Below are 14,197 nucleotides of genomic sequence, written 5' to 3'. Positions count from 1 at the left end.
AAACCTTCCCTAGGGCTGCAGAAGAGCTGACGTCTTTCTGTCTCAAATGCAGGCTATTTTGTCTCATCAAATATAAGTGGTCACTGTTCAGGCAAAGCTCCTACTGTAGCATCTATTGCAAATTGAGGAAAAGGAAATTAAATTCCATCCTTAGGTGGGAATTAATGTCTGTGGGTAGAGTGTTCTCTTAGCACACAGGTGGTATGCATTGCAAGTAGAGGAATTCAAGACTGACTTCTTTGGCATTATGTACGATTTACACAGGCACAACTGACAGCTCAATCCAGGCTACTGTCTTTACCACTGTTGGATTAAGATGGACAAAGGTATCAAAATCCAAAATGGAGTTAACAGTTGAGAAAAATACTAATTAAATCTAGGAAATGGGTTCTGTCTCAGATTCACTTCTAAGTCACAGGCCCCTAGCAGAAAAATAAGTACAACAATGAAATTAAACTCTAATTCAGATGCAATCAACACATTTCTTTTGTCTTCTTTTATATTATGAGTGCTACTTACTGTACTGTAGTCAAGTGAAGAGGATTTATTCAGTCAGTTACCAAGGGTGAAACACCAATGAACTGTGATGAAATAAATGGAAAATTACATATGCAAATGACACAGATCTGCATACTTCTTAAGACTGCTTATATTTGTTTCATATGGATGCTAGAAGAGTCCTGATTTCAGTACAGTCACACATTCCTGGAGTAAGGCAGCTTAAGGAAGTCACCTGGATGGGTAGAATTGCTTTGTTTTGCATGACAGTATTTCTGCGGTTTTGACAGTGACAAATCATGAGACAGTGGAAAATGCATGTTGCTAAAACTATTTCAGAGACTTTGGTAAATACTACTTTTCTGTGGAAACTAGACATGTACGTCCTGTCCTCGTTAGTACATGTAAGATATTTCTGGATTTACACTATGATAGTTAAAGGGCAAATACCTTAGGTTTTAATGGGACAGACTCACTAACTAGCATAAAGTTTTCAGCATCATTAACAGTAACAATAGATTCATCCACTTGTGTCAGATCTGAATAGTATTTCTTCTGAATCTTTCTGAATAAAGTGATCTGATGATTTTTGAATAAAATGATAACATTTCTGATCTGAATCTTATTTCTTCCACAATAACTTAACAGAAGCTAGGAGGGTTTATATCAAGGATTGATTTAGTACAATATTCTACATGCTTAGATTTCCCATTCTTCGTAGGGAGTTAAAAATCAGGATCCCTTGGTCTGATCAAAGGAAGACATTTTTTGTAAATCACAGAAGAGTCTCCTTTTCCAGTTTTCAGTTTTAATGGTAGAAACTCTAAAGCTTTTGGAAATGGTATAATATTATAGTTGATACATTCAGGACTGCGTGACACAACTGGTTGATTATGTATAGCTGAAACAGAGTATCTCATCCAGTATAGAAAGAACAGTAGCATTTTGCTGCTGAAAATCTTATTAACATATTGGTTTTTTTGTGGTTTTGTTTGTTTTTTTTTTCTTTTCCCAGCATTCAGCATCCTTAAACATTGTGGGCTTTTCAGACGGTTTAGAAATGGAATTACCTTCCACAAGGTTATCTAGCTTGGCCGATCCACAGACGCAAGGTGCAGCTGCTGTAACACTTGGCCCATCCCCAAATGTGCTTTGTGACTGTGATACTCCACCAGAGTCGGTGTCCAGCTATAGCTTGGCGTTGGGCAGAACTCCAAGTGACCTGAACCCTGGGGCTGCCACTGGCCTTGCACCAGGTGATGCACTCCAGGGCAGCACAAAGTGCAAGGTAGGAATCACTAAAACGCCTTTACTGAAAGGGAGTCCGCTTTCATTGATAGTACATATTATTAGTCAGTCAGTCAAAGGCAGCTATTTCAGTAAGTAAAGTTTTCCTTATCTGGTATTTGAAGACTCATTACAAATTATTTTCTTAAGATGGAAAGAAAGAAAACTATGAATAAAATTTGTTGTTTTTTTTTTCCCTCCCTGAAGCTGGAAAATGCAGACTTCAATACTGTGGATCAACCTCTAGAAAACAGCTTGGCTACTGCTGGGCAAGATGTAGTTAATGAATTAACTCTTTCTATGCAAAAAGTGCTGGAAGAACCTATTAATCTTTCAATCAAAAAATCTCAACATTGCACTTCTCCTTCTGAGCTGCTCAGCAACACTTCTTTCCTGCCTGTGAATGCCAGAGTGAGGCAATTTAGAAGCAAAGAAGGTACCAGGCTTTTCATTATTTCATTTAGGTTTTTGGTCTGTCTGTCTTTCTTAGCACTGTGCCTTGCAAGCATTGCAAAGCAGTATGCTTATTAATGTACTTACATATAAATGTGCTTTTCCAGCAAGCTTCAAATATTATCAGAGTATTTAATCCAATGGAAAATCATGTTTGTTCTCATTTGTGGAGGAAAACCATGGAAATGATATGCCTTGAATTTGTAACATCCTTCATCTATGAACCATAAATGAGCGTGTCCGTGTGAAGTACCTGGAGTATTAGTTCTCTTAGAAGCAGTCCTGTTAATGAGACCTGCGGTTACGACTATTGAAGAGCTGGTTTGAAGAGTCCAAATTCAATTAAAAAAAAAATTACTTCCGAAATGTAATGTGCCTTCTGCTAAGTCCTTCACATCAGTAGCATAGCAAATTTTTGTTAGGTTAATATATTGCACAGTGTGTGCTTTTGCTTGGCTCTGTCTACTGTGGAATACTCCCTTCAGCCAAGGCCTATTTCTTCAGCCTTAATGGAGAATTAGACCTTACTTAACTCTTTTCATGGGCAAATTGCCAGCATCCTTGTGCTATACTGTAAAGCCTCATTCCTGCAAACTCTAAAAGTCAATGGGACTATTCATGCAAGCAAGGGATTGCAGGATCAAGCTGTTATCCTGTGACTTATGCCAATATTTGGCTGGTTTTCTCTGTAAAAGATGAATTAATATTTCTATCTCTATGCTGTATTCAGAGAATTCTAATTAGTACAAAGGAGGCCCAGCTCAGCGAGCCAAGGAAATGTATTTGTCTTCTCTTAAATGTACTATGCCAAATAGTGACAATTATGCCACAATCATTTGTGTGAGTTGTAAGAATCAGGCACACCCCTAAAAAGCTGTGCCTCAGTCAGGCTTAAGTGTCTCTGAGAGGAGCAGCTTTGTACTATCTGGTTTGGGCTGTGTGACACTACATACAGAAAGCAGCCCCAACATACAAAATCTCACTATAACAGATGCTACAAGTTTGCTCTGTGCAAACCACAGGTCCTGTTGTGCAAGAGGATGGAAAGACTAGAGCGTTGAATTCAATGCTGCTTCCTTCTCACAAGGAAGGAGCAGGAGTGAGCAATTCCTATCCTGCTCTCACTGTTTAGAGGTGTACTGTGAGGGGACACCTGAGGAGATACAGGCACCATATGCAGTGTGCACCAGTGGCAGAGATTAACTCTGTTGCAAAGGCAACCTTGTCTTTGCTAGTGGTCTCAGTAGGACTTACTGGCTTCAGCAGTTGCTGTGCTGCCAAACCCCACTGCTTCTGGTATATATCTTCAATGATGCATCCTTTTCTAAAAGAAAATCTAAACATTTCAGCTTAATTTACAACAAAATACTTCTTATTCTTGCCACAAAGGATGTGCTAAAAATTGTAAATTATTTCATCATTTTCCCTCTTACAGACACTTTTCTTCTTATCATGGCTTGTGTAAACACACCCTCCCCCCCCTTCTCTTTCCTAGACTAAACAAATCTGATGGTTTCAGACTCTCTTCATGGGTCAGGGTGTGATTTCTTAAACCCACCTCTTTCCTGCTGCGCTATTCTGGGTTCTCTACAATTAAGGATTGCTGCCCACAGCCAAAGGCAGTGCTGCAGCTGAGGCCTCTGGGGTGCCATGCAGAGCCAGGGTATCAACTTCTTGTGTTTTACATTCCTCACTTCTGGTAATACACTGCAGGACGGCATTCACCTTTTGACTCGCATGTAGTGAATGGACCACATTAACCCTTAGTTTCTTCTACAGAACAGTTCCCTAGTCAGTTATTTTCCTTTGTGATTACATTCATCTGATCCTTCATAAGCATAATACTTACAGGTACCTCAATTCAGTCATACTGATTTAGGACATTCTTTTTCTCTGATGTATTAAGATCACTTTTTAATTATAAACCTTCTCCACAGTGTTTGCAACCCCTCTAGTGGTGTTTTCCACAAATTTTATAGGTACTATTATTTCTTGAGCCAAGTTGCTGATGGAGGTGTTGATTAATATTAGGAACCCAGCACCACTAGAACATCCTCTGGTTTGACAGCATGCAATGAGAGCTGCTCCTTCAGCTCAGTGTGCCGTCACCCTTTAGTAATTCTGTCCAGAGCCATGACTATCACCCTCCACCTGAGCAACAATCACAAGCGAATAACACTTTAGGAGTGACATGAGATGCACTTTTCCTTGTCAGTCTTGATGGTATTGTGTTTTCTGTGGGCTGGGAACAATAGAGTGTCTTAGAGGCACATTGCTTTCAAGCTATGGGTTACGTACCATTGACCCGAGCTAGATTTTCTTTAAAAAAACCATATTTTCCTGGCACTCATTTATCTCCAGATAGCGATGATATTTGGTTTGTTTTCTTGTCAGTATTGTGTCAAACTAATTCCTAACAAAAGGAGTTACTATGAAATTTGAAAGTGGACTGGTATTTATGAGGGCATCTACTGGGGCATTCATCTCTACCCCATCCCATTTCTCCAAAGTTGTTTTGTTACTCTTGTGCCTATTATCAGTCAAGAGCTACAGTTACTTGCATAACAGATAGTTTTGAATTCATATGTTTATATGTTACATATCTTGGAGGATAGAAAGGAATCATATACAGTGTAGCTTTCATCCCCCGGTGGCAGATGGGAGACACAGCTTCCTTCCTGTTTTCAAGTAACCAGAATTATCCAAAGGCTGCTTAGCATGGAGCAGGAGACTGCAGAGACTTCATGAGCCTCAGGGTTCAGACCTTAGTAGGTCTGTTTTTTTCAAGTGAAGGCTGTACAGCAAAGAGGATTACTTATGTTGTTCCATGTATATGGATGAAAGTGGCTTGGCTGTGTACATATATAATTCCCCGGGGAATGTAACCATTTTGACAAAATATTTTGGAAAGGCTCCTCATATTCAGTACAGAAGCTGTGGTTAAAAGCAAAGAGAAAGGAAAAGACTGTATCCCAGAATAGAAAATAGCATACACATTTTCTATACATATAGATTAAATGATTCCATAATTCACCTATTATATCATATTAAACACCAGTCAGAAGTACATGAATATCGAAGTACTTTCTACCCTAATCTGACTCTGATATTATAAATATTTTATTCATTTTCTTATCTTCTGTTCCAGATTCCAGTAACTGTGAAAAGGAACATTTTGAAATGGATATGAAAAGCAATCAGGATGTCAGGTAACAGAGTCTTTTTTTATACAAAAGTACTGGCCATGAAATTTTATGCATGTATTTAGAAAATTTGTCATACTTAATGATAATGGAAAACTTAAAAAGAATGCAAGATTCCTTATCAATAATAACTATGAAAGTTGTAAGGTATTCTCTTTAACTTGAAAACAACAATTTAAAAGAAGTGGTGAGTTCATGTATTTCTGTTATTCTATGTAATTTTCCAGAATGAATAAATATTTGCAAACTTATCTCACTTGAACAATTAGAAACTGTTTAGCCCCAATTAAACCTAAAAAATATAATGGGAACAGGATTAACATTATCTCAACAATCTTATAAAGTATTGTTTTCAGCTACTGCTGTGATAATATTTTGAAGTAAAGTTGATGAGGTGCTGTGTTCGTGCTTGAAGCCAGCTACACTGAAAAGTATCAAGCATGACTTAAACTGGAATAATTAAAACAAAAATATACAGAGCAGGGCAAAGTTTTAACACAGAAGTTAGTAATACATTTACACGTATGAGTAAAGTGATTGCACTCACATTTCTTAAAGAATCGGCATGTGAAAAAACATCCAGATTTTCAGTGTTTAGCCAGCAGAGTCACAGATACAAAGGGAAAGAAGCACAAACAATAGTGTGTGAAAAATGTTGAAACTCAGTAGGGAGGAGAATTTTGTGGAATATGACTGAATTTAAGCATCTGTCATTTTGATTGTAGAGCTGGCCCTAAGGAGCAGAAGATCCCCTACGTGCGACTGGAACGTCTGAAAATATGTACATCAGAAACGGGGGAGCTCCCAGTGTTTAAGCTCCAGCCACAGGACAATGAGCAGGAGGGCAATTTCCTCCTGATAACTGAATGTGGGACCCAGTCTTCAAGTATGTCTATAAAGGTGAGTGGAATTTCCATGAGGCTTTACCTGCTTTCTCCCCTTTATTCCACTGGCTTGTACCCACAGTTTCTGAAATTTATTATACACTACACAAGTCTGTTGATTTATTTCACCCTTGGAAACTTCTGTGATGGGTTGAAGTAATAGAGAATGCAGCGTTTAGTTTGCTGTGTAGCTCCCTGATACTTCAATTTCTGAGAAGTCTGTCTCTGGGATTGGATAGCTGTAGTGTTTTTGTAATCTAGCAAACAACCTGGCTCATCTGTCTAGTTACAAATATAGTATAAATAGCTTAAAACTGACCTGAATGCATATTTAAGTGATAGAAACCGATTACAGAAATCACAGTGTAAAAGATTTTGACAAGCTTTGTATTCTGTTGCTTCATTGGAGTCTTGACTGTGAACTTTCCACAGAAGGAAATGGGAATTTCTGTGGGAACAAAAAACTGCACTTTTTTTTTTTTGTTTGTTTGTTTTGAGCTGTTCACTGTAAAATTTGCAAATAAGATTGTAAAGTATCCTGTTTCTATCATCTGTGATATGAAATCTGTACAGCTCTCTCACAGTGCTGTTACATTGTGGTATGTGGAGGAAATGACTTGACCAAGGTGAACTGGACAGCCAGTGGCAGGCGTCGAGCTGAGCATGGGCCTGCTGAACTCCAGTGCCCTCTCCAGTAGAGTTCACTGCAGAGAAACCATTTTGTCTGCAGATGACTACTGCTGCTGTATGCTTATATATGGAAATGATGGTTGTGTGATCCCAGATTTTTCTTCCTTCAAGATAAATAAAGATGGTCCACCTGAAGGACTGAAATCCAAAGAGAAGAACTCAGAGGACAGAAAATTTCTCATATCCCAGGCTGCAGGACAGACACAATCTCCTCCTGTAGATAATCTGTCTGTTGATCAGAAGCTCAGCAATGGCATGTCCACCATGAAAAAACCTCCAGTTACTCAGGAAGTCAATCCAATTGAAAATGAGGATTTCTGTGCTGTGTGTCTTAATGGAGGAGAACTGTTGTGCTGTGATCACTGTCCCAAGGTCTTCCATCTCTCCTGCCATGTTCCAGCCCTGCTCAGCTTTCCAGTGTATGTATGACATTTCGCTAATATGCTCAGTTTCTGCTTACTGCCTTGGGGCAGAATATATCCTTGGGGTTGTATGTTCCAACCTTACACAAGGGCAGGGACTGCTTCTCTCACTTGCCTTTTTTCTTACTTTTCTTGCAAAGGGGAGAATTGTCTTACACACTAGGAACTAGATGAATTATTAACAAGAACTGTTTCCAGTCATGTATGCCCTTTCTGCAGTTAGCTGGCCAGCACAACAAAGGAAGTGGCAGACCTGAGCTTTAGAAACATTCTTACGACGCTGGAGAAAAATAAAATCCTAACTCTCATGTAACAACTGTGGTGTAGACTTCAGCTCTTTGCAAGAACAGTGACTAGCACAAAGAAAGGGCAACCAGTGAGTTCCTACTCAGTGTTCTACCCAGTTTTATAGGAAATTTAGGATTATTGGGGCTTTTGTGGAAATGTTTAGGATATTGGTTTCCCTAAGACATATCTTCTCTAGCAACTTGTCACAGATGAATTGTACGTGACAAAGAGCCAGAATTAAGTGTGTGTCCACATACCAAACTTCAAAACTGAGGCTGAATGATGTGCGTTACTGGTAGTGTGTAATCTAAATTCTGTTACAAATCGTTATCAGGTGGGACCAGAAGCTACTTCATTTGTCCCAAGCCCAAATAACTGTCTCAGCTGAGAAAAATACCTTTGCAGATATTAGTTTAGAGATTCTGGTTTGTTCTTTCTGTTCAAAAAGCAGGAATTTCCATCTCTTGGCTTTTTACTCTTTTCTCTAATAGCTAGGTCATTATTAAACATCTAGTCTCAAAACAATGTGAAAACCAGGTTTTCCTTTTAAAATAAACTTCCTAGGCAAAGCTAAATTATAATGAAGTAAATTAATTTCCTTAGTTAAAGTTCTGTAATCATAGTTCTTTAATATACCTTAATCTATAATTATTCAGGCCCTGATGTTGCAGAAGTTGCATCACTGCCTTTATGAAAATTCTTCAAGAGGTTTCTGAAAATGGATCTACTGGGAAGGAAACTTATGCCCATGCAGAATTACGTCTTTTTGGTTTGGGGACCTGTGTACTAGCACACATTATGACTTTTTCTGAAAATGCTGGTTTCTTAGATAAATATGTCAATTATCATACCAATTGATAATAAATATATCAGTTATCAAACAGATCTGGTTTTGTCTTATGATCCAACTGTTGGCTATTTTTCCTTAATTTTTTTTTTAAAAACAGCACTTGAACCAATGCAGGTGCACACACTGCTGGTACATGATTTCAAACACTTACTATTTTGTCTTTTTCTTTTTTTTTCTGTGACAGAAAAAGTGCAATGAGTAGAATCTGAAATTATTACACTTCTAAATAGATTCAAATCTCTTGAAGAACATCTAGTACAATGGGCTTCAGATTGCCTGCTATTGTAATACTAGTTAAGGATGAGACTTGTTTCCAAATATAGTTGTGAGAATTGTTATTTGACAAGGTTGCTGTCAAGTTTCTGGTTTCTTGTTTGGCAGGGGAGAGTGGGTGTGCACGCTTTGCCGTAATCCAGTGAAGCCGGAGGTAGAATATGACTGTGAAAACACACGCTACAGCCAGAGCTATAATGCGCAATATGGCCTTGATGACTTTGACCAGAAGGTGGGAATAACTATATATTGTACTATTTAGAAAAGGACATATCTCAGCATGAGGCTTTGCCTTTTCATTGGAAAGATGACTGTTTTGACTTGGTTGCCACTTGAATGTTTCAGAGAATAGTAAATACAACAAAAGCATTGCTAGTAATTTGTTAGTATTCAGTTACATCATTCCCTTCTACGTAGACATTGCTGTTCAATTTTAAAATGAATGACATATTATAGAAAGATGAAACAGGCTGATCTGGAATTCCTTTCTCCTTTGAACAGGGAAGTCATACTCAGCAGCAGAATAAGCTTCCCTGAGTCAACTTTGCCTGGCTTTCTGCCACTGAATCTTTTTCCTTTAAGACTTGGCACCTTCTCAGGCATCTACTTAGGCCAGTTGGAACAACCTTTTTGTGATGCAGACACTTTTTGACTTTTGGTTGGATTGAAATCATTATACGGTCTTCTTAAGCTTATCTCTTTACATCCCCATTATCAGTTTCCTCTACCAAATCTCCCATGAAAATATGCCTTTTCGGTACTCAGAAGCCATGAATTCCAAATAAATGTCCTGTGTTTGTTGGTGACAGCTGGACAGGGAGGCTAAGTCTGCACAGCTGAGTGTACATGCAGAGTTGGTCCTGTACAAATGAAGCCTAGAATAAGGCATTGGTCTAGTCTGGGCACCATACATAAAGAAAACAGCAATGGTTCTTAGATCACTGGGGCCCCTTGGCAAGGCCTATGAGCATAGCAACAGCACTGTTCAAATTCATCCATGCTGTTTCCAGACCTGAGCTACTCTGTCCATAAAGAGCTGGACATAACTTCTTGACATTGATGTGATCCCTGTTTCTACTGGATTGGGTACAACTGGCCAGAAATAGCTGGGATCTTGATTAGTGAGGGTCTATTTAGAAAATTGATTTGATTAGAAATGCCATTGCTTGTGAGCAAACATGGCTTATAATGTTTTTGTAGTGCATTTTTTTGCATCAGTGAAAAAAAGCAAAGACGAGTATAAGTATTTTACAAGTTAATGATGATTAAATGGAATTGTTTTCATACAGTACTACCAACTACATAACTTACATCCATTTGTATGAATGGATAGGAACAGTGTGAAACATTTTCCATTTAACTGTTTCCACACTGTTGCTGCTGTCTTTTTTAGTCATCAGCCAAGGAATAGATCTGGAGTGCAGAAAGGAAATAGTAAGAGCAATGAATCCCCAAGAGTTTCCACGAAAGCTACATGCATACACAAACTTTTACCTAATGTTTCTTTTCTTGCATTTCTTGACTATCCTCACTTTCAAAACTATAAAAATGTTATGAGGCAAAAAGTCCCCCAGATTAGAATGAAGTGTACCATTTTGCATCAGAAATGCACAGATTATGTGAAAACTCCCCTTGCTGTTAGTTTGATTGATTAACTAAGGACAAGAATGAAACTCACTTGTTTTGAATTTAAATATATTTCAAATTTGGCTTCTACAGAAGTGTGAAAAGCTGGTGCTTTCCCTGTTCTGCAGTAGCATGAGCCTCCCATTCCACGAACCTGTCAGCCCCCTGGTAAGTACTGCACATGCATGGGTCAGAGGGAATCCAAAGAATACTGTGGCACACCTCACAAGTTTCTCCTTTGATTTTTTGAGAGATACTCATTAGCTTTTTTTTCTGAACAGTATTGCTTTGTGGGAAAGGGTGGGTGTTTCCCTCTTGCCAAGTGCTTTGAAGGTGCCAGGTCAGAGGCAGGTAAATGCTGGCCAATGTTCTCAGGCCAGATTTGGGTGCCAATTTAAGATGCTGGTAGGATACTCAAGGTATATGAGGGGTTCCAGTGATTAAGAAGGTTGGCTTGCTGCATACATGGAGGATGTTGCACTGCTGTAAGAGAGGTCTGCTTTAGACATAAAACTGAACTCCCTCTTTTCTGGTGTTTTACACGAGGGTCGTAATGTGACTGTGTTCAGGGGAAGATGTGGAGACTGCTGTTTCATCCATGTACTCAACTTTTCAATATTAACTGGTTATTTTAAGGAAGATGTAGTTCCGTGCCATTGTAACAATAGAACACAATGTGAAATAAGTTGGAGGAGGAAAAAAAAAGGTTTTATGTGAAGGAATAGTCCAAACAATAACATAAAAAATATTCCACCTAATAAAGCTTGCCATGAACTTATGGAACACATTACATAACAAGTAGGATTTGACCCAGAAAGATTTAAGGAGTGGGATATCCTCGTAGCTGGTGCCCTTTGAAAAAGGCTTTTGTTGAACTTTAAAGAGTACATAGTAGCATATTTTTAGTCACTCTTGGCAGACTACTTCCCACAGTACTAGCTGCCAGTATCTCAGGACATTGTTTTTGTAACTGCTTGGGGGAAATGTTAGCTAGTTGTCAATGTTACATATATTATTGATTATGGTTAAATGACGACATTTATATCTGGGGATCAACTTTAGAAAGTGCAAATAGCAAAGTAGTCACTGAAGTGTGCTATATTCAAGATTATTCTTGCAAGCAAATATGTTTTTAATCAAACCAAGAGGCACCCAGGAAGATGGCGTGCAAGTGTAGGCACCAAAAGACTAGAGCTCTCTTCCCTGATGCAAGGAATCCTTTGCAGTGACTTCTGTCCAAACTTGGATAGAAGTCAACGGAGAGGAATTGTTCTAGTTAAAAAGGTTACATACCTGTGTTTTATTCTTATTGCAGGCTCGGCATTATTATCAGATCATCAAAAGGCCAATGGATTTGTCAATCATACGAAACAAGCTGCAAAAAAAGGACAAGTCCCACTATTCTGCACCTGAGGAACTTGTGACTGACGTGCGTCTCATGTTTTGGAACTGTGCAAAGTTCAATTATGTAGGTTTCTAATATGCATGAGTGGGGGGATGCAAACCAGAGGGTTGCTCTTTGAGGCTGTCACATTGGTGTAACTATTGGTTCCATTGACATCAGATATGGGATTGGGATAAATAGAAATATTAATCAGTTTTACTCTTTGGAAATTATATATATATATATATTTTTTTTAAATGACAGAAATAGAGATATATATGGATCTGAGAACATGAGATACGTAAGGTTCTAAAATTACAGAGGGATACCTTAGGAGGCAACTTTTTGGAATGATGCTGAGTTTGCTGTGAGAAGCCAGTCAGAGCGAGCAAAATAGCTAGGGAAAATGTAGGTGCATAGAAATTCCTAAGCAATGATGACTGCTATTCTTTCTAGTTCACTGCACATCTCTTTTTCTTAGAGGTGCAGAAATGTGTTCCTTAACAGCAGCATCTGCTTTTTACTTACATTGTAAATGCAGAGGGACTAATGGGCTGTAGAAAGTGTGCAGGAGACTAATAGAGGTGCAGCAGACAGAACCAAGGCGAGACATTAGGGTAGGGTAGTCCTTTGGCTTTGATCCTTGATGATGTCTGTGTGTGGTAACACTGAATGGTTATGTATTCTCTTACAGCCAGATTCAGAGGTTGCTGAGGCTGGACGATGCCTAGATGTCTTCTTTGAGGGCAAACTAAAGGAGATTTATCCAGATAGGCATTTTCCTTCAATGCAACAAGAAGACTCTGATTCTGAAGAAGTGGAAAGTCAGAATAGCAAAATGCCCCCCAAAGATTTTCAGTGGCCATCATATGGACAGGACTGCATTCAGCCTAAAAGGAGACGGCGCCATGCTGTAAGATTGCAAAAGCAAAAGCATTTGGTTGCTAAGTGGCCACCCTGCTAATTCTGTTTACAGCTACTGATGGGAAGTTTGGACAGGGCTGTGTGGGAATACTGTCAAGCTTCTATCGCAGAGATTTGATCAGTTCTACAATTTTATGTCAAGATCCTCTGAGTGGAATAAAATGTCAGTTGTGTATAAATGTGTGAGCATGAACAAATGAAGTCTCTCAGGCCACACAGTTACCTTCCTAGCAGAAAACTCTGTCAAGATTTTTAAAAAGACTAAGCCCTCTAGCTATTCACTGTTTGTTTCCTTTGTACACAGGGAAGTGAAAAAACTAAAAAAAATGTTTCAGCCAGCTAACAGCCTTCCTCAGGTATGACCTCCTCAAGATACGAGATTTGCTATGAGGAATCCAGCAGCATAACTGACAGAGTTAAGGTGTGTGGGAGGAAAGCAAAGCACTTGGGCTGTTTATTTAAACTCTCCTAATCTGCTGACCATATGCCTTATTTCTAGATCTTGTGGATAGATAACAGATCCAAAGTGTTTGAATCTGTCAATATTCAATCTGTCAAATCATGTATATGTTTTGCAGTGTTTACACTGAAGTACTAATATTTTGGTGATAGGTAATGATGATTAATAATAAAAGTAACATGCTAATAATATCTAATACTGCAGTACTGTTTTATAATCTGTTCAACATGACATCTCTATTTTATAGAGCACAGGTAACCATGTAATAATCTTGCAACCTCAGTGTGAATGTTGGCCACTCTTTGTGGTAAATTCAATGTTTAGTCATAAAAGCCATAATTCTGTTGTCTTATTCAATGATTTTTCTGGGAGTTTGACTGCGCAAGGCCTATGAGATACAGTCTAATGTGATTATCTGATTAGCTGTTTCTTTTGAAGCAAAGCATTTTCATTAAATCACGAAAGAACACATGTTAACAGTGATAATACTAGGGTTCTGTGTGAGCTGTTCCTGAGTGCATACTGGATGCTCTGTTTGCAAGGAATGATTCTTCTGGTATCTAATTCATTCTTTGTAAAGCAGTGCGGCATTTCTTGGGTCTCAAACATAGAATTTTTATACAACCCAAGCCAATTGTTTTTCTTTAAAGCAGATACTGGAAGTCAGTAAATTAACTATGAAAGGAATTACATGGTTATAGAAGTGCCTATAAAATAACATCATATATTTCTGATTTTCTCTTTACTTATTTCTTGTGATTACCAACAGTACTAGAACATGATGATAATGTGCATATGTAGAGACTCAAACAGAATGAAAGGATGTTTAAGCTTTCTTTTTTTTTCTAAATTCCACAATGTATTGGCAGAACACCGCCGAGGGCCAGAAGAACAATTTTAGAGTACACTTGAACAAAGGGTAGCATGTAATTGTAAAGGCTGAAGGGTGGGATAC

General features: G+C 38.5%; 1 protein-coding gene across 1 annotated transcript in view; it reads left to right on the top strand.

Moving 5' to 3' along the window:
* Positions 1-13,254, top strand: part of TRIM66 (tripartite motif containing 66) — a 51,452-nt gene extending 38,198 nt beyond the window's left edge. Inside the window, exons 11-20 of the mRNA XM_049821330.1 lie at positions 1,514-1,786; positions 1,993-2,221; positions 5,387-5,447; positions 6,167-6,341; positions 7,127-7,434; positions 8,957-9,080; positions 10,568-10,642; positions 11,790-11,942; positions 12,553-12,771; positions 13,087-13,254. Of these exons, the coding sequence (XP_049677287.1) occupies positions 1,514-1,786; positions 1,993-2,221; positions 5,387-5,447; positions 6,167-6,341; positions 7,127-7,434; positions 8,957-9,080; positions 10,568-10,642; positions 11,790-11,942; positions 12,553-12,771; positions 13,087-13,125 (1,656 nt within the window). The 3' untranslated portion in view covers positions 13,126-13,254. The remainder of the gene's footprint in view (positions 1-1,513; positions 1,787-1,992; positions 2,222-5,386; positions 5,448-6,166; positions 6,342-7,126; positions 7,435-8,956; positions 9,081-10,567; positions 10,643-11,789; positions 11,943-12,552; positions 12,772-13,086) is intronic.
* Positions 13,255-14,197: the final 943 nt, after the last annotated feature.

Source organism: Accipiter gentilis, chromosome 17, assembly GCF_929443795.1.
Source record: "Accipiter gentilis chromosome 17, bAccGen1.1, whole genome shotgun sequence".
Classification (NCBI taxonomy): Eukaryota; Metazoa; Chordata; class Aves; order Accipitriformes; family Accipitridae; genus Astur; species Astur gentilis.
Note: the sequence above shows the minus strand (reverse complement) of the source record. Positions and strands in the feature narration are given on the sequence as shown.